Source organism: Centruroides sculpturatus, unplaced genomic scaffold (genome assembly GCF_000671375.1).
Source record: "Centruroides sculpturatus isolate CEXI.00-Female unplaced genomic scaffold, Cexi_2.0 scaffold1100, whole genome shotgun sequence".
NCBI lineage: Eukaryota > Metazoa > Arthropoda > Arachnida > Scorpiones > Buthidae > Centruroides > Centruroides sculpturatus.
Genome location: NW_019385261.1, coordinates 268,035 through 293,664, shown reverse-complemented (window position 1 = coordinate 293,664; position 25,630 = coordinate 268,035). Strand labels below are relative to the sequence as shown.

General features: G+C 26.7%; 1 protein-coding gene across 3 annotated transcripts in view; it reads right to left on the bottom strand.

The window, feature by feature from the left end:
* Positions 1-3,584: 3,584 nt before the first annotated feature.
* The window catches only part of LOC111636837 (leucine-rich repeats and immunoglobulin-like domains protein 2), a 33,245-nt gene continuing 11,199 nt past the window's right edge, over positions 3,585-25,630 (bottom strand). Inside the window, exons 1-2 of one of the 3 annotated variants that reach the window (XM_023382214.1) lie at positions 9,364-10,188; positions 3,585-5,814 (exon numbers count right to left, since the gene is read on the bottom strand). In XM_023382214.1, coding sequence (XP_023237982.1) covers positions 3,784-5,604 — 1,821 coding nt within the window. In that variant the 5' untranslated portion in view covers positions 5,605-5,814; positions 9,364-10,188 and the 3' untranslated portion in view covers positions 3,585-3,783. Of the gene's footprint in view, positions 5,815-8,094; positions 8,248-9,363; positions 10,189-25,630 lie in introns of those variants that run through there. The other 2 variants (XM_023382215.1, XM_023382213.1) reach the window with 2 other exon arrangements.

The window sequence follows — 25,630 nt, the reverse complement described above, 5'->3', positions numbered from 1 at the left end:
GAAATTTTAAAATCGTTTTTAGAAAATTAATTCAAGTGAGATGTTTGCAATTTATTATCTCACTTGATTTCTTCTTCTTCTCTTTATTTTTTTATTATCTCAAAGAATATGAAAGGTTATACGAGTTTTGCAATGTATTTAACTAAAATCGATCGAGAGTATACTGTCATAATTGCAGACATAAAATTGCCATCATGCAAGATTGTCAGATGGGGTAATAGATAGTAGATGAAGCTGTCAAAGAAAGGAAAACAACAAGAAGTATCTACTAATATTGGAAAACGATAAACTGCTGTTTAACGTATGAAAATTGCACACGAGAAAAAAAATATATATATATACACATTACAAATAATTAAATTGGTATCTTTTTTTTTCTCGTGCTAAATTACAACGAAAATTTTTTGATATATTTAAGCACTTAATAGTAATTTTAATAATCCTCATTAGTGAATTGTCGTAAATTTCGAGATTTTTCTTGATTATTAGCACATTATCATTTTGTGGAAAGCAAATGTTACGCTATTTAATAACGTTTTCTGAAGTTTATAAGAGAAATTATGAGCGATGATTAATATCTAATGAGCTACTTACAATATATCAATGTGTCAATATAATCCGCTATACTTAACAATTCTCACGATATGATATGGCCATTTTAATAATTTAACATTATTTTAAGATTTAAATATGTATTTTTTTTTTTTTTTTAATGTTTATCCTTTATTATCTCTTCTCTTGGTTAATTCTTACTTTACATGTTTGACAATTAAAATTGTTATAATGTATTAGAAACTTAAAAGGATTTTCTATTATATTTTTAATAGTCTACAATGAGGATTAACATTTGTTTTTATTAAGATGATGTTTATTTTCATTACTTTAGTTAATATTTGAAAAAAAAAAAATAAAATTTAACTTTATAAACACCAACAATATTGGGATTTTAACACATTAACGTGTTGTATAACACGTTAATATGCTATGTTTAACGGTTATGACTGAAGTTATAAATGGTGGTATAAGTACAGTACATCACTATATTGTTTCTTAGATGTTTAAGTTCTGGCATACTCTACTAAAACACGAGTTGTAATTAGCCCTATAATTAGACCCTTATTTAATATTAAAAGTTTATACTGTTTCCGTATGTAACGCCAAGAATTTATGCTGTTTTATACATGAAATATCAAGAGTTTATACTGTTTTCTTGTATATCAAATGTTTATGAACAATACCAAAAGTTTGGCTTATGCAAAATGGGGTCCAGATCTTATGAGGATTTATAAATTTATATATAAATAAATAAATACAATTTTAAGTGTGTTTAATTATTTATATATAACAAGATTTTGCTTAGGGCCAGAAATTTCCTTAATTAATCAGGCTCTGTTTTCATGAATAATACCTAAAGTTTATATTGTTTCTACTATAGCAAAACTCCTAATTACAATTATATAAATCAGGAATTTATGCTTTTTTCTATATTTTCTTACTTATAAACCCTATTCCTAATATATATTATGGATTTATACAGCCACCACAATAAATGAAAAAGCATTATAAATACATACACATGAAGTATAGATTGAGTTTACAGTATTATGTATATAATAACATTTAGGAATTTTATGTTAAATTATTATTCTCGTGTAACTGCGAATAAAATAAATGTAATATTTTTTTTATCAATTTTCTACAGAAAATATAGAAAATGAGAATTATTACGTTTGACAGATGTCCCATCTTGAAATTTAAGAAGTTAAAATTGGAAAATAGAAGAAATAAAATTTCTAGAAATTTGAACTATATAAATCGGGGAGGGGGGGGAAATATATATATATTAGATGTTGTACGTCATAAAATTTCAAATAAAACACTAAAAAATAGTTTTAAAACCTCTTAAAATAAATATTTTAGATGTATTTTTATTAAATTTATATACAATTATGGTCATTTTTTAAGACAAATATGTCATTAAAGTAAAAAAATAAAAAGAATTTTATTGCTTTTAATGCTTTAATTTTCTTTTATTGTTCATTTATTCTTTGGAATTTCTCATTGCCTCTTAGATAATTGATTTTTAACTAATTATAAGTTTAATTATTTCATTATCTTGATTAATTTTAAAACTTTTATAGGAACATAAAAATCAAAATTACTATTTACAAAGTGTTATTGATTGTAAACTGTGTAGACTACAACTTTTAAGAAACTATCACTTATATAATACAAAAGATTATAGAAATTAATCCTTTATTTATAGGATTAACAGGATAGGAAATTACATTGAAAGTTAATATTTAAAAAAAACTGTTTTTATAGATTGTTAACTCAAAATTAAAGCATTAAATTGCTGTTGTTGACTTGTAATTTAGAGTTGAAACTTTAATAATAAAAATTAAAATGTTAATGATTATAAACTATGTGCATTAATTTTAATTTAAAATAAATAAGGAATTAATTAATTTTTATAAAAGATGATTTGTAATGTTTAATGATGATAAAACTCATATTGTTACTATTGCTGCTACTATAAAATATTAATGTAGAATTAAAGCATTTAAGTATAACTGTTGTTTCTAAAGATTATTGATTTAGATCTAAAGCTTTAATTACTGTTACTGTTGTTGTTTCTCTACATTTAAAGCATTATTAACTGTTGTTGCCATAGATTATTTAATTTAAAACTGAAGCATTTAACTGTTATTTCTGTGTATTTCTTAATTTATAATTAAAACATTAACTACTGTTGCTGCTTCATTAATTAATAGCAATTTCTTTCAGCAATCTTCCATCTAAAAATACAAATTTTCAAAGAAACTAAATAGTATAAAGAATCAATAAGTCATAAAATATCATTATATTAACAGTGATATTTNGCAATCTTCCATCTAAAAATACAAATTTTCAAAGAAACTAAATAGTATAAAGAATCAATAAGTCATAAAATATCATTATATACTTTTTTATTTCTTCCATTTTTTTTTAAATAAAATTTGTTACACAAAAAAGTATAAATAAAATAGAATCATGAATACATTACACAGTGAAAACAAATATCAAATAACTGAAGAATCACCATGTCTTTCTTGGAAAACAAGTTGTTGTTAAAGATATACATATATATATATTATATATATATATAAAACGACTGCACAACATGCAACAGTTCGTAAAAAATAAGTAAATATTCAATAAAAAGCACTTTTTTTTTAACATCAAAATCACTTGACGGCATATATACTGTATCAGAAAACAGCAAACATTATTTTTATTTATTTTTTTTCAGTTATTCTTCTTTGAAATTTCAATTTTGCACACCCAAATGTGCAGTTTTCTTTAGTAACACTTACCACAATTGTTTTTCTTTGTAAGCACTCTTTATATGAAAATTTTATTCTATCCAATTTATATTATATATATACGTGGGTTTGTGTTCGTGTGTATATTATGTATATGTATTTATAAGTATATATATATATATATATATCTTGTAATCTACCTTTCGTAAGCAGATTTAGATGGTTAAAAATATTCTTTTCACTCCTTGTAACTTTGTAAGCACTCTTTGACTGTCTGGCTGGAGTAAACAATTTTTTGTGTGTGTGTGTGTGTATGTGTTTTTTTTGAGTAATTCAGTATCTTTTTTTTTGAATTAAGGCATAATTCACTTTCTCTCTTGTGACTCAGCAACCTGATTTTTTAAAAATTAAAACTTAAAAAAATGACATCGAAATGAACACTCGACAGTACCTCGTACATAGAAAAGAATGTGCGAAATCAAACTTCTGTTCCTTCTAGAGCACCTTCGTCGTATCCTTCATCCGGTGAACAACAATGCATATCGTGGGATAGAGAAAGATATGCATTGTTTGGTAGAACCAACGGGCTTCTTTTCCAATTGTTATGGACAGGACTAGTATAACTGTGGTAACTTTCGTCTCGAAACGATCCCGTATCACTAGGCTCAGCGTGTGTTCTTTCTATATACTCGGCCTCACTCATGTAGTGTGGAACGTAGTGTGTCGAAGACGGTACATAACGACCAACCCTGTTATTCAACCATTCTAATTCGTTTGACCTTAGCTTATTCATATTCCACGTTTCTTCAGAATCAACATGGTTACTGGGCTTTTGTGGGGATGGGCCATCAATTTCCATAGCTCTACTAACCAGATCCGGTGTTTGTTGATCGGAACCGTAACCGCTACTACCAGTTTCGCGTCTTAAATGTTTATCGTTAGCTGTTATCTCTTTGTCGTTTTTAACTTCTACAGAATTCTGTTTGACGTAAGCTAAGTGTTTTAAAAATCCTACTCCACCTAATTTACTGTCCGACGTTCGTAATACTTTTCTTCTTATCATCACTATGCAAACTAATACTACAATTAAAATAACGAAAAGCAAAATTCCTACCACGAATCCTGCAATCTGTGCGTTACTCCAACCAATCAATGGAACCGGTGGCAAGACAACGGATAAAGTGATGTTTGCTACTGTTGTGCCAGCAGAATTTGTTGCTGCACACGTGTAAACACCCGAATCCTCTTCGGAAACTCTGATAACAATTAATCTACTGTTTTTGGTATCTTCATCCTCCATTTCTTCTTCTTCCAAAAAATATTTCTCTTCCCATGCAAAGATGACAGAACCATTATTAATATCTACACCATTCATTGTCCATGATATTACGGCTTCTGGATTCGATTCTACTTGGCATTCTAATGTGCCATTTTGATATCTTTGAACTTGGACGTCTTCTTCACAATGGATGATCGGAGGGCAACTAAAATCATCCAGTTCAAGATTATTCCATATTTCACCATGAATTCGAGCTGGAAGATCACATTTTGGTGGTAAATTAATTGGAATATTATTTTCCATCATCCATTCTCTAACACCACGAAGATTACAATCGCAGTACCATGGATTATTCTGTAAAGCCAAACCGTATAATTTATTGAGAGGTTTCACGACATGCACCGATAACGTTTTAATCTTGTTGTTATCTAACATGAGAAATTCTAAATTTTTTAAGTCTTTAAATGCTTCCGGTTCGATTGTATGAATCTCACAATTACTGAACTCGAGAAATGTTAAATGAGGTAGTTGAACAAAAGTACCATTATTTATCCTTTGAATGGGATTATGACCCAATTGTAGACGACGGAGTAATGGAAAGTCTTTAAAAATTTGAGCTGGTATTTCATTGAGTAAATTAGCAGTCAAATCCAATTCGACCAAATTTGTCACTTGATGAAAAGCGTCATCAGCAATTTCTCTTATATTACATCTAGACATGTAAATTTTTTGTAAGTTAGTAAGTCCGTTTTCAAGGAATACCCTAGTAGGTAATCCACCAAGATTATTCCTTCTTAAATCCAGTACTTGTACGCCATTTTGTATCCCTGATGGTATATTCGTCAGTGATTTATCTATACATTCTACAGTCTGTTTTCCACTTTTCCACTTACACAAACAAACACTTGGACATTGGGAATGGCTTGTATCTGCAGGCGATATCAGTAATACCAACAGTGCTCCTAAAGACATAATCCAATTGATCGATGCCATCTCACTACCGACTTCGAATATCGACATACAAGGTGCTGAGGGACCAATACCTTCGAGGATAAATGGATGGATGAGTATGTCTTTCTCACTCGCCGAACCTACGCTTTTTCTTTCAACACCACACTTTACTTTTTTCCCCTATGGACTTGGTATGTTTGATCATCTGAGAGCTAGTTGTCCCACTTCTTACATATCTTTCCAGAGTGTTTCGATGATGAATTCCGAAATCTGGACCACCTACCAAATAGAGTAAAAAGAAAAACACTGTATTACATTACACACAATATTTATTCATACGTACTTCTATCTCATCAAAGCGTAATAAATTAAAACAATAAAACTAACGCTCGACATAAATCTTAATTAATTAAAGAGGAGGAACGAAAAAAAAAAAAATCCAACGTTGAACACCACTTCCTCCTCTTTATTAATTTAATCAAAATTAAAGTAAATGGTATTAAAATAATTTAAATAGGAGAAAAAAAAATGCCAGAGTTTTCCGTAAAGATCTTTAATATTTAAACACAATTAAACCATTCGATGAACCTATTTAAATTACAAGTTATCGAACTCCGCCCTCTCTCCATAGACGCATAAAGTGTAAAGATGGTGCTCCGCCCAATCTCCCTAGGGATCGTTTCGTGTATCGATGACTCTTCTTGAAACCATTTAAAAACAATTGACGTTTTCAATACACTGATCGTACTTTAGATAAATAATTCCGTGCTTATAAAATTGAGGAAAAAATTGTAGAAAAATCAAGAGTAATTTAGAAATTCCTCTTAATCAATAATATCTACTACTGTTTACGGTAATTTACTAGGAATTTTACAGGTTTTAAGATATTTTTATACCCTTTTTTTAAATATATAGGCCTGTATATAAACATGTAAATCGTCGTTCTAAATTATTTTTCGATTTAATTTTCTTCTCTTAAAAATCTATTTTTCTCACGTCCTCGTTACATTTTTAAACTAATTTTCTTTCGTAATTGTTTTAAAAATAAACTAAAATTAAATCCCTTATTTAATATATAGGTTTATGGATTTTCCAGTGTATAAAATGTGTTAAAATTTTAAATTATTTATTAAAAAAAATTAATTTTTGTAAGATAATTCGATACGTTTATAGTCTTTCATTATAAAGTTTAAGTAAATATATATATTTCTTTATTAAAAAAGTTCTTTTGAATAAGTTTAAATTAAAAACAAGCACGAAAACCATTAAAAAAGTATATAAACATGTAAAAAAACACATTTATAAGATGAATTTCTTAGAAAATTTATAAACGTATCGATAGTTTTTACGTAATTAATCGATTAGTAATTCATTAATATCATTTACAGTAGGGGGATCCGGGTTCGAATCTCATTTTGATCTTTAATTGTTGCCATCTGTCACATGCCAACATATGGAAAGTAGAAATTATGACATGGAACCTTGCACTAGATGAATAATACAACTCGCTATTCATTTATGATTAATTAATATATAAATAATATATTATACTTCTCAAATTGAACGTATCATAATCCATATATTAATGTTTATGAGTACAAACAAAGAATAATATTATTAATAAGAACAATGCATGATAAACATTAATCATGGCTAAACTATTTAGTTTGGTATATAAATTTTTATTTACTTGGTTTATTTACATCTAATTACATAAAAATACTTGCTTAATTTATTTGTTTTTATGATTTTTTTATTTATTATAAGCAAATATATGTATTTTTTTCTGGTGTAAATAAGTATGATAAATGCCTAATGTACACTTCATAAAAGCTTACATACAGTTATGCAAGCTTATATATTTTATACTGTACATTTTTATGCTTTGTTTTTACATGTAAAAAAATGTTAAAACGTATAAATTTAAATGCATACGTGTATAGACATTTAAAATGCGCTCATACATCTATACTAAGTAAATGAACTTTTAACTCTTGTCAGTGGTATAAAACAATATATTTTTACATTTTTCACATCTAAAAATACATTTTAATGCTTGTTAAATGTAAAAATTAAAGCATTTATGTAGCATGTATACAGCATTCTCATAAATGTGTCCTATAAGTTACAGTAGACCTCCCTATAACACTGTAGATAATTCCGTGTTATATAAATTCCATGTTGTATGAGTCACTTAGATTTTACAAATACGTGTGCCGGGCTGTGAACAGCTCACGTATTTGTAAAATCTAAGTGACTCGTACAACATGGAATTCATATAACATGGAATTATCTACAGTGTTATAGGGGGGTTGACTGTGTACTTACACAGAGATATGTACTAAGAAGCTATACTAAAAAGTATATTTTTACAAGTAAAATACTTCAAATTAAAAAATGTATATATTTTAATTTATAAATATACAAGTGTATACATTAATAAATGAGCTTATAACACTATAAAACTGTATTGAACATCACGTTGTTTTTTTTACGTCTGTATATTATAATAGAAACGTATTAAAATTAATATAACAATTTAAAAATATATCTACTTACGTAATAAAGTAATCATAAGTTAAACTGTCGTATATATATATATATATATTACTTTACAGACATATACACATCACTGTAAAACAGTAATATACAAGCAATCAGATGTGATCGTTCTCTCTTACATCTTGCAATGACAAGTCATGTGATTGATGATTCATTTCTATAAATCACTCATTTATACTGCACTACTCGTGATCCNTAATAAAAACAAAAAGTTAAACTGTCGTATATATATATATATATATTACTTTACAGACATATACACATCACTGTAAAACAGTAATATACAAGCAATCAGATGTGATCGTTCTCTCTTACATCTTGCAATGACAAGTCATGTGATTGATGATTCATTTCTATAAATCACTCATTTATACTGCACTACTCGTGATCCAAAAAAAAGTAATAAAGAATTTCGTATAAAATTAGATATTTTTCGAGTGTTTTTAATGTGTTTATGTTATTTTTTCAGGTCAAATCACATAAAAGAACTTCTACTAAAGCTTCTGCTATTGGTTAATACGTTATTTTTTTTTTCTTTTTTTTTGAATTAAGTGGAATTTTAAACTTAATTATATGATAAGATCACGATTCTTTTGATGTGGTGTATCAATTACAAATATTCAGCAGTGTCTCATGCTATTATATTTATTTATAAATCTATTACTAATAAGGAAATTGTAATAAAAAAATCTAATTATCATAATTAAAAACAAAAAATATATATATAAATAAGCTAAGTGTATTTACTTGGTATGATTAAGTGTGCTTCCTGTTTATTAATTTATATTATTATTAATAAACAGGAATAATAATTTAAATGTTTTTTTTTTTTAGATGTAAAATTATATTCTAATGTACATTACTTTATGTACTTTTTTGATATTATACTGTGGTAATTTATTTATTCTGATAATATTTATACAAATTTACATGTATTAATTAATTGTACTGATACTGATTTAAATATACAGTAGTACTATTCTTTATAGTTTTCTGTGTTAATTTATATACTTATACTAATGTTAACAGTGGAAATTAAGTTTAGATTAACTAAATATACAGTCAAACCTGTGAATAACGACCACTGAAAAGTCGTTGTTCGGAGGTTTCGACTGAAAAATGGCTGCTGTTTAGAGGTGGCCATTGTTAGAAGTTCCACTATGTGTTTAAATATACAAATTACCTAAGAGTAACTATTTTATGTACTTTCTAACAATACAGTACTTGATATCATGTTTCGTACTTTAATACTTAATTTTTACTTACTTTTCATTACTCCTCATTCTAACTTGTACACCTTTCTAACAATACTTGCTTTTAAATTCAACACTTGGTAACATAATATCGAAACATAATTTACATACGTCCAAGCAAGACTACTGCATATTTATATACCTTCTAACATAATGCTTAATACTTGGCTGGCAAGTTTACCAGCACCACATCTGAAACTAATTTACTTACTTTTCAACAAAGCACTTGACACTAAATTGATTACTCATTTCTAACATTTGCCAATGCTTAAAAATAGTAACTTATGAATTAATTTTAGTTATGTTTGGACAAAGAGGCACCAGGCCACTCACAAAACTAATTTACAATCGCCACTTAAATTTATACAAGACGTTTCCAAGTGTACAAACTTTAAAAGTCTCTGTCCTTGACCAGGCTTGAAATATCGAATACACACGTGAAAAAAAAAAACAATAAATATCAATTTTATTTTGCCTTTTTTTAAAAAAAAAGTTATAACTTGTTTTGATCGTGGAATGTCGATTTAAACTTTTGTATTTTTAAAAACTAGTGGGGGGTGTCGACTGTTAGGAGTCCAACTGCTGACCTCACATCTGTTAAACTCGTCTTACCAGATGTTCAAAACAAGAAGTGCTTTGTTTGTGTGTGCTTTTACTATATAACAGGAAGCAGACTTTTGTAAACAGCTCTGAATTTTTGTATCTAACTTTACTGTATATTAAACTAATATTTACTTACAGAAACGAGACGACTAATAATATATAATATAAATTAATTTATACAATAAATAAGGCCATTTTCTTTGTGTAAGATACATGAAACTGTTTAAAATCCTTAATTAAATACTTAAAACACAGGTAAAATTACACTCAAACTTTTTTTGAATAAACTCTTTTATAATACCAGTAAAGTACATAGGAAATTACCTTAATTACAGGCTTAATATGGAATTAAAATTACGTTTTAATTGTAATTAATGAGAGTATTTAACCAAAAACATTTACAGCTGTAATTTTAAGGGTTTAATTAAGGATTTTAACACAATTTCCTATACTTTTAAACCAGTTTTTGTACTAAAGAAGAATGGCAAATTATGTTAAAAGCCTTCAATTAAGTACTTAAAATCGAAGTAAAACGTAGAATTAAATTTTTTCTGATAAATAATTTTCCTAGTATTTATGATAAGGAAGCATAAAGAGTAGTAAAAACAATATAAATAATTTATTCCGTTTGTGGTTTAGTGATAAGGTTTTATATTATTTCCTATGGGAAATTGGTTGAGCAGTAAAAAAATAATTTATAAGCTTACAATTATTCTTAGCGTGACGAATTTTTGCTTATGTTCAAGAGTAAAATGTTTTATATTAATGAACTTTCGACCTATCTTTGATTATATTATCTTATATATAAAGTTAAACAACAAGGCAATAAAATTATCCAAGCAGTTAACGTAAGAATTTCTCAGAAAATCCCATAGGGACATCTAAAAATTGGTTATTTTGTATTCAGAATATACTGTACGATTTTTCTTTTGTTTAAATATTGTTGTAAATTATAAATAAATAAAATTTAATGTAAAATAAATTTGAAAAACTGTAAAATTATCTTCTAAAATACAATCTTATGATGATTTTTTATTTATTCATTAGATTTTAAGTTTCAGGGAATTTTTAGATTTTTAGCTTCAAGGATTTCTTTAGAATATTTTCATTTTCAGGGATTTTTAGAAAATATTTTGCTTTAGGGAATTTTTAGAATATTTTGCTTTTCAGGGATTTTTTAGAATATTTTCATTTTCAGGGATTTTTAGAAGATATTTAGCTTTAGGGATTTTTAGAAGATATTTAACTTTAGGGATTTTTAGAATATTTTCATTTTCAGGGATTTTTAGAAGATATTTAGCTTTAGGGATTTTTAGAAGATATTTAGCTTTAGGGATTTTTTGAAGATATTTAACTTTAGGGATTTTTAGAATATTTTCATTTTCAGGGATTTTTAGAAGATATTTAGCTTTAGGGATTTTTAGCAGATATATTTAGCTTTAGGGATTTTTAGAAGATATTTAACTTTAGGGATTTTTAGAATATTTTCATTTTCAGGGATTTTTAGAAGATATTTAGCTTTAGGGATTTTTAGAAGATATTTAGCTTTAGGTATTTTTTATAATATTTTCATTTTCAGGAATCTTTTAGAAGATTTTCAGCTTCAAAAGGGAACAAATCACCCTCAAAATCTTTACGTAAAAAATTAAATATAAAATAACTATAGAAAGTCCTTCGTTGTTTAAATGCTGTTCTAAAAACAGTCTATAAAATTCAAGTGTAGAAAATATTTTAGAAAATATCCTACACGAAAAACACAAACCAGGAGGGATAAGAACACCCAAAAGTATTATATTAAGCATACATAAAATACAAAAAAACATGTAAAATAACCTTGAAGAAAACCACGTTGTGGGGATTTTTACGAAGATTCTCAGCCTTAGGAATGTAGGGGAGAGAAAATATCCCAAAAATATTTTAGCAGGGGGAGGGAGATCTTGAAGAAACACCAGTACCCCACACACACACACAAATACAGAAACCAAGCCGATTTTCTTAAATTAAATTTATTTATTTATTTATTTAAATCGATAAAACCAATCTAAAACTTAAACGTCACGATTAAGATAACATTTTAATCAATTATTTTTACTTTATTATTATTTTTTTTTTTTACTTTTTACAGCCGTATCGATTTATTAAAGTTAACAATAACATACACACACACACACACACACACACACACACACATATATATACACAATTCAGCATGCAAGACAGAAGTCAATAAAGTAATAAATGCTGTAAAAAAACAAATAAATGCTATAGTAGACTTTACTGAAAGAAGTAAAGTGACTATAATATTGATTAAACTATACGTTTAAAGGGTATATAGTACTGAAAAGATGGTAAATTATTGCATGGAAACAGTCTCCACCCATAACGACTCCACTAAAGTATTCGACCAGCTGGGTTATTTGTCACTGTCAGACATCCTAACGTACCATGCTCTGTGAACTACAGCACATGCTAACAGCAAAAACTCTACCTAACTTTTACTGGATCTACAATAAGCAACTTTGTGTCTATCAAACGTGTGTGTGTATGTGTGTGATGTGTATCGTGCGCGTGCATCATTAAAAAAACACAGAAAAAAAAACACAGTATAAAAATATTTATACTTCATTTATAGATTTAATGGAAAATAATTGAAGATTTTTTTCCTGATAATTATAATTTTTTTTATTATTATTATTTCAACAGTAAAATGTCAGGAATGTTTTTTATTATTATTTTTTTTTCTAAAAAAAAAAGTCAGTCGATATGTATTTGCTTAATGGATAGAATATTGTGACTTTTTAGAATCTAACGATCACGATATCACGTTATTATTATCTTAAAATAATCATTTGTAATTGTAATTAATGATTTTTTTCGAAGGTTTAGACTGCGCTTTTATTTTTTAATTTAAATAATGGTAATTGCCATTTTGTTCTGCAATAATTCTAATTAAGCTTTCAAATAAATTTTATGCGCTTAACTTACGTCTAAACTTTGTTTTTTATTTATTTTATTTTATTTTATTTTAGAAAGTTCAATGATAATTTTAAAAAATATAACAAATTAGTATTGTTATTTATGTGTTTAATAGTGTAGAATCTGTGCTAAATTCTAAAAAAAAATTCATTTTTCTTGTTGCTTATGTGTTAAATAATGCCCTTGAACACACGTTAAATTCTAAAAAGTTCATTTTTCTTGTTGCTTATGTGTTAAATAATGCCATTGAACACACGTTAAATTCTAAAAAGTTCATTTTTCTTGTTGATTATGTGTTAAATAATGCCCTTGAACACACGTCAAATTCCAAAAAAAATGCATTTTACTTGTTGCTTAGTCTCTTTGAACTTGTGTTAAATTCTAAAAAAAAAAATTACATTTTTGCTAATAGTATGTTAAGTAGACCTACTAAAATCTATATTAAATTCTAAAAACACGCTTAATATAATTTTTTTTTTTTTTGGTGAAAAGAAAAGAAAAATCTTAATTTTTTTCTGTTTATTTACTTTGTTTTTTTAAATATATTTTCACAAAAATTATAACAAATTTTCTTTACTTTTGTCGTCTTCAGGAGGACCAAAAGAATTTCTTCTAAAAAAAAAAAATCTAAATGATTCGTCACAATTTTTAGAAAATTGTAACAAGTCATTCAGATTGTTAAGAACTTTCTGTTTTTGCCATTTTCATGAAAAATTCTATTTTTTTTAAAAAGTTTTTTTTTTGCCAATTTTCCAAAAATATAACGAGTTTATTTGTCTTTTTTTTATTTTTATTTTAGATTGATTTTTATAAAAAAATTTTTTAAAAAGTTGTTTCATTCTTTTCTCATTTTACAGCGAGTCTAACGAGTTTATTCAGTATAAAAATACTGTATTTATATGTATAAGTTACTATATTTAAGTAAGTAACTTGTTTTTATAGTGTTGTTACTTCAAATTATTTCCGTAAACATATATTAAATAGATTTAAAAATTAAAAAAAAAAAACATATATATAATAATTTTAAAGATTTTTAATAATTATTTTAAATTGTATTTGTTATTCTGTTAGAAATGATGTTGAAGTTTGTTTATAACAGGATTTTTAAGTCAAAAATTTGTCTGTAAAATAATTTTTTATTTAAATTTCGTGTTTATCAGACAATTTTCGAACATAAATTTATGTTTTTATAATACCTCTTGAGCAAAATTTTGTATTTAACACAACTTAAAAGACATAACATATAAATTTAAAGCTATATAACAATTACTTTTATAATAAAATAGAGGCCCATAGATCTAAATAATTCTCTCACTGAAAATAATCTTAAATCCTCATTAAATTCCATCCATTTCCTTGTATTTAAAAAAAAATGCAATTAATTTATAATGCAATTTAAAGAGAAGATTATTTATTGATCTGTAATTCATAAAAGTTACCCCCGTGAACTGTGCGGCGAAACCACCATCCAGGGGTATCGAATTGGAAATTTGATTTAATATGCTTCACACTGAATGTCAGAGATGAATTAAATGCACCATATGTTCATTTGAATGTCTATCAAACATTATTAAAACTTGATTGAAATCGTCTTCCCAACTAATTTAAACGTTTAATTTTTCAAAAATTGAAGCTGTAAAAATAGTTACAAACGTTAATTAAGGAGAGAAAGTATTAAACTTGATTCCCATTAACCTGTACAATTTTAAAGTAAATTAATTAATGATAAGTGAATTAAAGTAAGGAGAAAAAAAGGGGGTTTAAAATGTCTTAGTAAACTTTATTTCCTGTGTTTTTTAAAAGCTATTTTCTTGTTAATGGTCATCGACTAACAGTCAGGAACTTAAATTACCTTTAGTAACCCAGAAAGGTATAATGATCCCTACAAAAAAAAAAAAAAAAACTTTTTACAAAACATAAGTTGGTAAGTAACTGAAATGTAATTAGTAGTTTCATGCTAGACTATAAATCTCTCACTAACTACTCTAGAGACAGACAAAACTTGCTTTAAGTTTATAATGGAAGATCATTAAGTACAGTTTCAGTTCGAAAGACAAAAGATTATTAATCAATAACCCCACCAAAAAAAAATATATATATTATAATAATCACTTGTTCATTTGCTTAGATTAGTGAATGAAGAGAGAAGTTTTGATTATGATCGAAATTTTTATAAAATTATAATTAAAATGATGGAAATGACGTACGAAAGAAGGATATACACAAGAGAGAATGAATGGGTTTAAGGTAGGAAGTGTGTAAGATTTAACCGAAGAAAAGGGAAGAATGGAAGTAAATTTAATAAAAGAAGGAAGGAAGGAAGTGTTTAACAAAGATTAAAAGTAGGGAATACTTACCTTAAGTAAGGACTTTCCTGAATTTTTAGAAAGGAAACTGAATAAAAGGAAACAAATCCCAGAAAGGATGCTAGAAGAAAGGGAGTATTTAATATGAATTTAAGAAAGGATACAAATGAGTTTAAAGTAAGGACATGCCTTACGAAAGAACGGATGTTAAGTTCGAGAAAAGAATTACATAAGAAACAATTGAATTGTGAATCTATGAAAGAAACTGCACGAAGTAAGAAAGGATGTGCTTACGAAAGGGTGGAAATTAGGACTGACATAAATTTAAGTGTTTGACAGAATAGAAATAAATATACGAGAGGAAATGCTTAAGAAAATTAAATTATATAAACGGAAGCTTTTTTTGAATAAAAGAGTGATTTAAAATAAGAACAAAAACGGTGTAAAACAATGATATGAAAAGGTAAAGTTTCCTCTGATATAAAGTTTTCATATCACGATAGGAGAACAAGTACTTATAATCCCTGCAGCTTGATTACTTGGTGAGTACAGAGCAATCTCTTGTACTGTGTCCAATGACCTTCTGGCAAATAATTCAGTCATTCATCTCAAACATGGTACTTATATTACTTTTATTATAACATTCTTAACATAGGAGTTAAAGTCGACTTCTCTGCAATACACTAATAATTTTTTTTCCTCTTTCTTTTCTTTCACTTTAAAATATAATAATCAATAAAAATGAATACACGGTGTTTTTTTTATGTGTTTAACTTTACAAAATTATCCACAGTTGGATAATAAATTTATTTTTATTCATTACAGGAAACACCTACATAAAATTAATTATGTAAACGAATATATTGTTAGTGCTTCAGGTGTGTAAATATATCTCACAAGATTAAAATGACTCACTATAATTATTGACTTTATACTGTTTATAGTTTATAAATTCACTATTCTTCCAAGCATACGCATGAATCATACTGTGTGTGACGTATGTTTAATGTCAATTCTAGAATAAAAACAAGCGTAATTTATAAAATTAGTCATTAAACATCTGCTATAAGTAAATACACAAACATGTAAGAGTGATACAAATTCCAGATGTAAAAACAGTCACAAGAATATAAGCATTGAGTAAGAAACAGTGATGTTGAAACACATTTCACAGTCGTATCGTGTGTTTATATAACAAAAAGAATCGTAGATAACTGTAAAATGTTTAATTAAATGTAGCTAAGTAAAGAGACAATGCCAAAAATCTATGTGTTAACATGGATTTTTGGCTATACAGGGATGTATATGGTGTCAAAACACATGGGGTATATCCTGTGTTGAATTTTATCACTATACAGAGTGTGTTTTGACATTAAAAATGCATTAAACTGCATCATTTTAATGAAAAATCTTTGCTTTAAAATCACATTATGTTGCACATGTTTATAATTAAAGCTCTAAAAATACAAATTCACAGAGAAGTGCATTTATATAAGTTGAAGAGAAGGAAATGAAGACTAAAAAAAACAAAAAGAAAGAAGGAAAACGAAGATAACATTAAGTCTGAGCTTGACAAAAATCCAATATTGTGAAAAGGGTCGATATTATTTCCAGTTTTATGTCAAAGGTTAAATTTTAAAAACCTCCCCATCATAAAACACTAAACAGTATTATTTAAAAAAACAAGAGAACTACTAAAAAATGTGTAATCAATATATAAAAATGGCAAAATTTTATATTTTCTCCACTTTTTTTTTTAGAAATTCAAACCGTTAACATATTTATGAATTTTTCATTAAATAGACACAGAAAATAATGGAAAAGGAAAATAATATTTTGATGTGATAAAGTTAAAACGTAATGAGGAACGTTTCGAAGAAGGAAGAGAAGAAAAATAAAAGGAAGAAAACTAGGAAATGTAATTTTTGACTCATCAAGAGAAATGCTATTTTGCTTTTATCCTATTGAATGAAGTGTCAAACGTTACAAAACGAGAAAGATCTATATTACTTTGGTAGTTTGCTCTTCTAACAGAAAGTCATTTTGGCTGTTGAAGTTAACTTTTCTTATCGTTGTAACATTTGATGATACTCCTGAGAAACGAATTGATCAACTTACAAAACTAAACAAATTTATTTGATAAAAAAATATATATATATATCCAAAAAAACTTATTTTTTTCCTCTTAAAAAATGTATTATAAAACATATTTAACGCAAAATCGGAGCCCCTGGCATCACTTACATCATCCCCGTCCCTGATAAATGACAATATACAAAATGTATTATTGCATATATACATGTATCTTATAGTAATTGTTATATATATAAATTCGAGGCAATATAATTTTAATTATTAGCAGATTTTGATCGTATAATAGAGTGAAGGTAGTGACCTCCTGCCAGTGAGGCTTTATCCTGTAGGCAAAAAAAAAAAAAGGCAATTGCCTGGGGTTAATACCTTGAGGGAACCCCAAACCAATCTTTTATAAGAAAATATTCACCAAAGAAAAATTGGGAAAAACACTGTACTTGGGGCCCAGTAATTCAAATTAGCATAGACCCCATAAAGCTATAACTTATGCCACTAACTCTTGTATCCCTTTGTAAAAGCATATATACATTGTAATAATACAATACATATTTTATGTCACTTATACACCTGAATAACATGTGAATAAATGCTTACAAATTACAGCTTACATCTTTAAAAAAAAAAAAAAATCTTTAAGACTTTAACATATAAAAAAAGGATAAAAATTTTTTTATTATAGAATATTTTAACCTATAAAAATACAAAAATTCACCCCCGTTATAACACTACAAACATAAATAGTGTGTAAAATTTATTATTTATTTTTTTAAACATATAACTTACGCAAACTTAATTTAGAAATGGATACTTAGAAATATTAAATATATCTTTATTTTAAATGCAGAAATTGTATTTTCTCCTCCTTTTTTTTAAAAAAAAAGAAAATACAATTTTACAAATCATACACGCTACATCTATAAAACTTTCCTTTCTATTTTTTGATATGTAGCTCTATCGTGATCTAGCTTCAGGGTTTAATCAATCTCTTTCTATAAATATATATATATATATTTTACTTTAATAATAGGAATGGGCGATGATGATCGATCGTGATCGATAACTCGAACAAAAAGAAAAATGTAGTTATCAGATTTTTTAATGCATTTTTACTGTTTTTTTATTTTTTATAATTGGTAATAAGTTATAGATGAAGGAAAAAGTGATTTACGATAGCGAAAAACCGGGGTGGTTATGTTAGCAAGCAGCTGAAGTGATATATTAAGTTATACGAGAAGGGAGAGCAGTGTAAAATGTGAATTTGTTGGCGATTTGCGACTTTTACAAAAAAGCGAAGAGTTAATTAAGAAATATGTTTTACTTAGAAGGATTAGCAGCGTCAGTTCACTCTNATATAAAGAAATAAGATGTAAAAATGCCTGATGATAATAATTTTAAGCTGTATGATCATTAAGGGAGATAATAAAAAAAAATAAGGGATTTCAATCGTTCCAGTTGAAACCACTTACTTTAATGATATTGTGAGAAATTGGTGTTACTTCTCTTTAGTAACGTTTCATCTATATTTAATGATAGAACTGGATTCAAATAAATTATTTTTACTTATACTTTACACTATAGTATACTCCTATAGTGTTATTTCTTACTTTTTACAGTTTACTGCAAAGTAAAAATAATAAATTAACATTATAACATTATTAATAACTTACACTTATCCAACATACAGTAAATACATTAAATCTAATTATGATATATACTTCCTTACTTCAGGACTTATTATATAATAAAAAAGACACTTTACTGTTTTATATCTTGCTAAAAAAAATATATATATATATATATATATATATATATCTTGTAATCTACCTTTCGTAAGCAGATTTAGATGGTTAAAAATATTCTTTTCACTCCTTGTAACTTTGTAAGCACTCTTTGACTGTCTGGCTGGAGTAAACAATTTTTTGTGTGTGTGTGTGTGTATGTGTTTTTTTTGAGTAATTCAGTATCTTTTTTTTTGAATTAAGGCATAATTCACTTTCTCTCTTGTGACTCAGCAACCTGATTTTTTAAAAATTAAAACTTAAAAAAATGACATCGAAATGAACACTCGACAGCACCTCGTACATAGAAAAGAATGTGCGAAATCAAACTTCTGTTCCTTCTAGAGCACCTTCGTCGTATCCTTCATCCGGTGAACAACAATGCATATCGTGGGATAGAGAAAGATATGCATTGTTTGGTAGAACCAACGGGCTTCTTTTCCAATTGTTATGGACAGGACTAGTATAACTGTGGTAACTTTCGTCTCGAAACGATCCCGTATCACTAGGCTCAGCGTGTGTTCTTTCTATATACTCGGCCTCACTCATGTAGTGTGGAACGTAGTGTGTCGAAGACGGTACATAACGACCAACCCTGTTATTCAACCATTCTAATTCGTTTGACCTTAACTTAAAAAAAAAAAATAAAATTTAACTTTATAAACACCAACAATATTGGGATTTTAACACATTAACGTGTTGTATAACACGTTAATATGCTATGTTTAACGGTTATGACTGAAGTTATAAATGGTGGTATAAGTACAGTACATCACTATATTGTTTCTTAGATGTTTAAGTTCTGGCATACTCTACTAAAACACGAGTTGTAATTAGCCCTATAATTAGACCCTTATTTAATATTAAAAGTTTATACTGTTTCCGTATGTAACGCCAAGAATTTATGCTGTTTTATACGTGAAATATCAAGAGTTTATACTGTTTTCTTGTATATCAAATGTTTATGAACAATACCAAAAGTTTGGCTTATGCAAAATAGGGTCCAGATCTTATGAGGATTTATAAATTTATATATAAACAAATAAATACAATTTTAAGTGTGTTTAATTATTTATATATAACAAGATTTTGTTTAGGGCCAGAAATTTCCTTAATTAATCAGGCTCTGTTTTCATGAATAATACCTAAAGTTTATATTGTTTCTACTATAGCAAAACTCCTAATTACAATTATATAAATCAGGAATTTATGCTTTTTTCTATATTTTCTTACTTATAAACCCTATTCCTAATATATATTATGGATTTATACAGCCACCACAATAAATGAAAAAGCATTATAAATACATACACATGAAGTATAGATTGAGTTTACAGTATTATGTATATAATAACATTTAGGAATNAAAAATAAGTGAAGAATTTGTGAATATTTTACATCTTTTTCTTTTTTTGCTTATGCTTGGTTGCAAACATGCATTTTTTATACAAGAAAAGTAACATTTTAGATCTTTTCTGCAGACATAGATTCAATGCACCTGCTGCTCCCTATCCAGAATCCTGACTCATGCTTCAGCTATATTTTTTTTTTAAATGTCAAATATAAGATCAATGAAGTGTTTTTTGATTCCCTGAGAATAAACTAACAGATTGGAAACACATCTTTCAAGTAAAAATACATTTTTTTTTAAATCAATTTTTTTAGATAAATTATAAATGTTATTCTTACCTTTTATGATGAAATATTTTAGAAGAATAATAGCACATTACAAGACATAGGTGTACCCGAAACACCCACTAAACATTACAAACATACTTTGTAAAGCATGCAGACATGACCTTAACCTGGCTGAATATTTTTAAATTTAATATGTACACATATAATTTTAATTATTTAGAAAGTTCTTTATTCATTTTTAAAAAAAAAAAAATTACACAGTTTAATTTACAAAAAAAAAATTGGATTTTTTTAAATAGTGTTTAATAGGTTTAATGATACTGGTTGAGTGTGATTTACTTTCAAATATTCATTCATTATTCAAATAAAAGGATGTTAAATCTAAAAAAAGAAAGAAACTATTAACAAAGCAAGAGTATTCAGTAATTCTTTCCTTTTTTTAAACCAACAATGATTGTAATTTAAACAAAAAAAGTAAAAAAAATAAAGAAAAATCTATGTTAATTAATANTCTTCTTCAAACTATCCCTTAACTTGACTGATTTAATCATAAAACATGAGCCTTCAGGATGAATTCTTTTATATAAATATACATCAGACACTTATAAAAGTTGAAGTCTCAATGAATAAGAAAAAAATAATAATAAAAATTCGAAAAAAAAAAAATTTCTGAGTGCTTCGAAGAAGATTTCATAATAGCTTTTGAAAGATACTATTTGATTTTTAACTGAATCCTATCAATTCTTAATAACTGATAATGTAATTCTAAAAATTCTAGCAAATACATTGTATTTTTTTTTACTTTATTTTATTCTAGATAAATTCATTTTTCCGATATAATCCGCACAAATCTATTATTACACTTCGCATCCAATTGAAATCAAAACACTTCAGTTATTTATTTACTATTACAGTCTTGAATCTAATTATCACTTTCAATACAATTTCTGGATTATTAATTGTATAGCATTTAACAATAAATAAGATTATTCATTAAATTGTTAAATACTGCATTACAAAACAATACAAATTAAATTTTAAATTAGCTATTTCATAATTAATGAGTTTATAGAATATATAAATCCTTGTTGAAAGCTTTATCACACTTCGTGTCGTAGATTCGATGCAGAAGATAATTAGAGATGATACTATAGTAACAATAATACTATAGTAACTTTAGGTATACAGAAACAATTTATCCATTTTCTCATGCCTTATATAAATAAATGTATGACCTATAAAATCTAACCTGTTGAGAAAATACTGAAGTACCTACAGATGTTTACTATAAGACGATCATTTAAGTAGAACAGGTAATAACAATCAAAGAAAAGGAGGGAATCATTTTTCTTCACAACGTAACTCCTACAGAACGTAATTACTAAGTGGAACTTAAGATCCTCTCTATACTAATGGACCCCCAAATAAAATTTAAATTACCCAAACAACACATTAATTTAAACGTAATGAAAACAAAAATCTCATCGATTTGCGAAAGCGCTCGAAGGTTGTTCCCTCCCTTGCAGGAAGCTAAAAATATTTCAAGTTAGTTGATTAAAATATCAATAGTTGGATCAAATATAAAATATTATATCGTCAAATTTAATAAATAATAAATCAACCTTCTTTAATATCGTTAAAAATAGAAGTACAGTTAGCTTTAGTAAGAAATTTTCGAAGTTTGCTACCAGTAATCGCCTTTTTTTTTAACGTTGCTAGATGGATTTTTCTCATTTACCATTGTTACTTTTAATATAATAATTTTAATGTTTAATTATAAAAATGAATTATTGCTCCTGTATGATAATTAATAAATATAATAAAAGAATAAATTATCATCATATTTCAAAAATGGAAGAGTTAAATGAAGTGTATATGAATTATTCCCTACTTTATCATAGCATTATAATATTACTCTTAGGTTCAATAATTCAAACAATTCCCTTAATAAACATTATCATCATGTCCTAACAATAGGGGAAAAAAAATAAAGAAAATAACTTGTAATTTTGAAACTCTTAACCTGGTAAGGACTATTATTTTTTATCAGTTAATAGTTACAATACAGCTGATTACCCCCTTGCACTATTAACACAAATGTCAGATAAGAGTTTGTAAATGTTAAAATTGTTAACTGTGTCGAGAATGTCAATTAGTTTTTCGATTAATATGATTAAGATTAGTTATATCATTTACATTTTTTTTTTTTGCTAATATATTTAAAGCCATTAAAGGTAATACTGTTGATTTATCATCATCATGTCTATTTTTAACGTAACCCAGTTATTATAGTTAATATTGAGAATTCCGTTATGAAAGTAAGTATTCTACTTGTTCACTTATCTATGAATGTTATCGAATATCCACTTATCTAAAAATGTGGGACAGTATTCGTGTCTTCGTCCCTAACCAAGTGGTGTTACTTAAGAGAAACGTAAGAAGGTACTTGACATATAATTGAGTTGGAAGAATTCGAAAGTAAATCATTTAAAAGTCCCTTTTCTAGTTATATACTTAATTAAAAATTTAAAATAAATTGTAAATACGATAAAATACTGTTTGAAAAATCAACTGGTCCAAGTGAATCATCAATATAAGTGACTTGGGAAATCATAAATAAAAAAAGAATCTCATATAAAAATATCCAATATAAATAAAAATATCAACAATATTCAAACAAAATACACTTTCTAAAAATGACTCTTGCTACATATTCGTGGTTATATATCACTCTTTGTATATATGTAGAAGTTCTGCATAATCATATCTTTCTTGTGCCTCCAGGCGCGAAGTTTGATGGAGAAAGTCGCAAAATTGAACTGCAGTTTTCTCTAGGGACATTTGATGGAAAGTCTTAGTCAAGCGATCGAAACCGGAATCGAAAATATACCCTTTAAAATGTCTATTGTATTTTTGAGAATACAAAAATCCCATATCTTCTTCAAACTATCCCTTAACTTGACTGATTTAATCATAAAACATGAGCCTTCAGGATGAATTCTTTTATATAAATATACATCAGACACTTATAAAAGTTGAAGTCTCAATGAATAAGAAAAAAATAATAATAAAAATTCGAAAAAAAAAATTTTCTGAGTGCTTCGAAGAAGATTTCATAATAGCTTTTGAAAGATACTATTTGATTTTTAACTGAATCCTATCAATTCTTAATAACTGATAATGTAATTCTAAAAATTCTAGCAAATACATTGTATTTTTTTTTTACTTTATTTTATTCTAGATAAATTCATTTTTCCGATATAATCCGCACAAATCTATTATTACACTTCGCATCCAATTGAAATCAAAACACTTCAGTTATTTATTTACTATTACAGTCTTGAATCTAATTATCACTTTCAATACAATTTCTGGATTATTAATTGTATAGCATTTAACAATAAATAAGATTATTCATTAAATTGTTAAATACTGCATTACAAAACAATACAAATTAAATTTTAAATTAGCTATTTCATAATTAATGAGTTTATAGAATATATAAATCCTTGTTGAAAGCTTTATCACACTTCGTGTCGTAGATTCGATGCAGAAGATAATTAGAGATGATACTATAGTAACAATAATACTATAGTAACTTTAGGTATACAGAAACAATTTATCCATTTTCTCATGCCTTATATAAATAAATGTATGACCTATAAAATCTAACCTGTTGAGAAAATACTGAAGTACCTACAGATGTTTACTATAAGACGATCATTTAAGTAGAACAGGTAATAACAATCAAAGAAAAGGAGGGAATCATTTTTCTTCACAACGTAACTCCTACAGAACGTAATTACTAAGTGGAACTTAAGATCCTCTCTATACTAATGGACCCCCAAATAAAATTTAAATTACCCAAACAACACATTAATTTAAACGTAATGAAAACAAAAATCTCATCGATTTGCGAAAGCGCTCGAAGGTTGTTCCCTCCCTTGCAGGAAGCTAAAAATATTTCAAGTTAGTTGATTAAAATATCAATAGTTGGATCAAATATAAAATATTATATCGTCAAATTTAATAAATAATAAATCAACCTTCTTTAATATCGTTAAAAATAGAAGTACAGTTAGCTTTAGTAAGAAATTTTCGAAGTTTGCTACCAGTAATCGCCTTTTTTTTTAACGTTGCTAGATGGATTTTTCTCATTTACCATTGTTACTTTTAATATCTTGAGACTTGTGTGATAAATTGTTGAAAAATCTTTTGAGAATTAAATCAAAACAAATCCACCTTACGCTAGATATAATTCCTATAATCCCATGAGAAATCTTAAAGTGAGAAATATCCAAGTCCACAATTTACCATGAAGTATACACCGCCTCTTAAACTCCCTCAGGAATGTCTTACTGATATGGAACCCAACTTCAATCATTGTCAGATGGAACATCAAAAGAGAAAGAATAAGGAAACGTTACTTACTTTACGCTGTAAAGGACCATAGTGAAGTATAATATTCTAAAAAATTCAAGGAAACACCAACTTAGATACCGTTAAATACATATGAAAATAAGGCGTTACCTTTATCTCACATGATTAAGTATTTTGTGATGTATTTCTTTCTTTATTTATTTATTTTTTTTCTTTGAAACAACAGTAAACTCCTTTGTATAGTATTTTGTTACATGGCTGTTCACCCCGGAATTGTTATGGTTATTGCTTTGTAAGTGGACTATGAAAAAGTTAAAGAGAAATTTTTCAGGATTAAACTTAACTCCCCATTACTGAACTGTAACTGAACTTAATGTTGATGTATCTTTATGTTTAAATATTCAGGAATTTTTCTATTTTATCTTAAAAGATTTCTTTTAAGTTTTAATTAAAATATTAGCAAAATAAAATACTCTTTCTGAATTTAATATATATATATATAAAT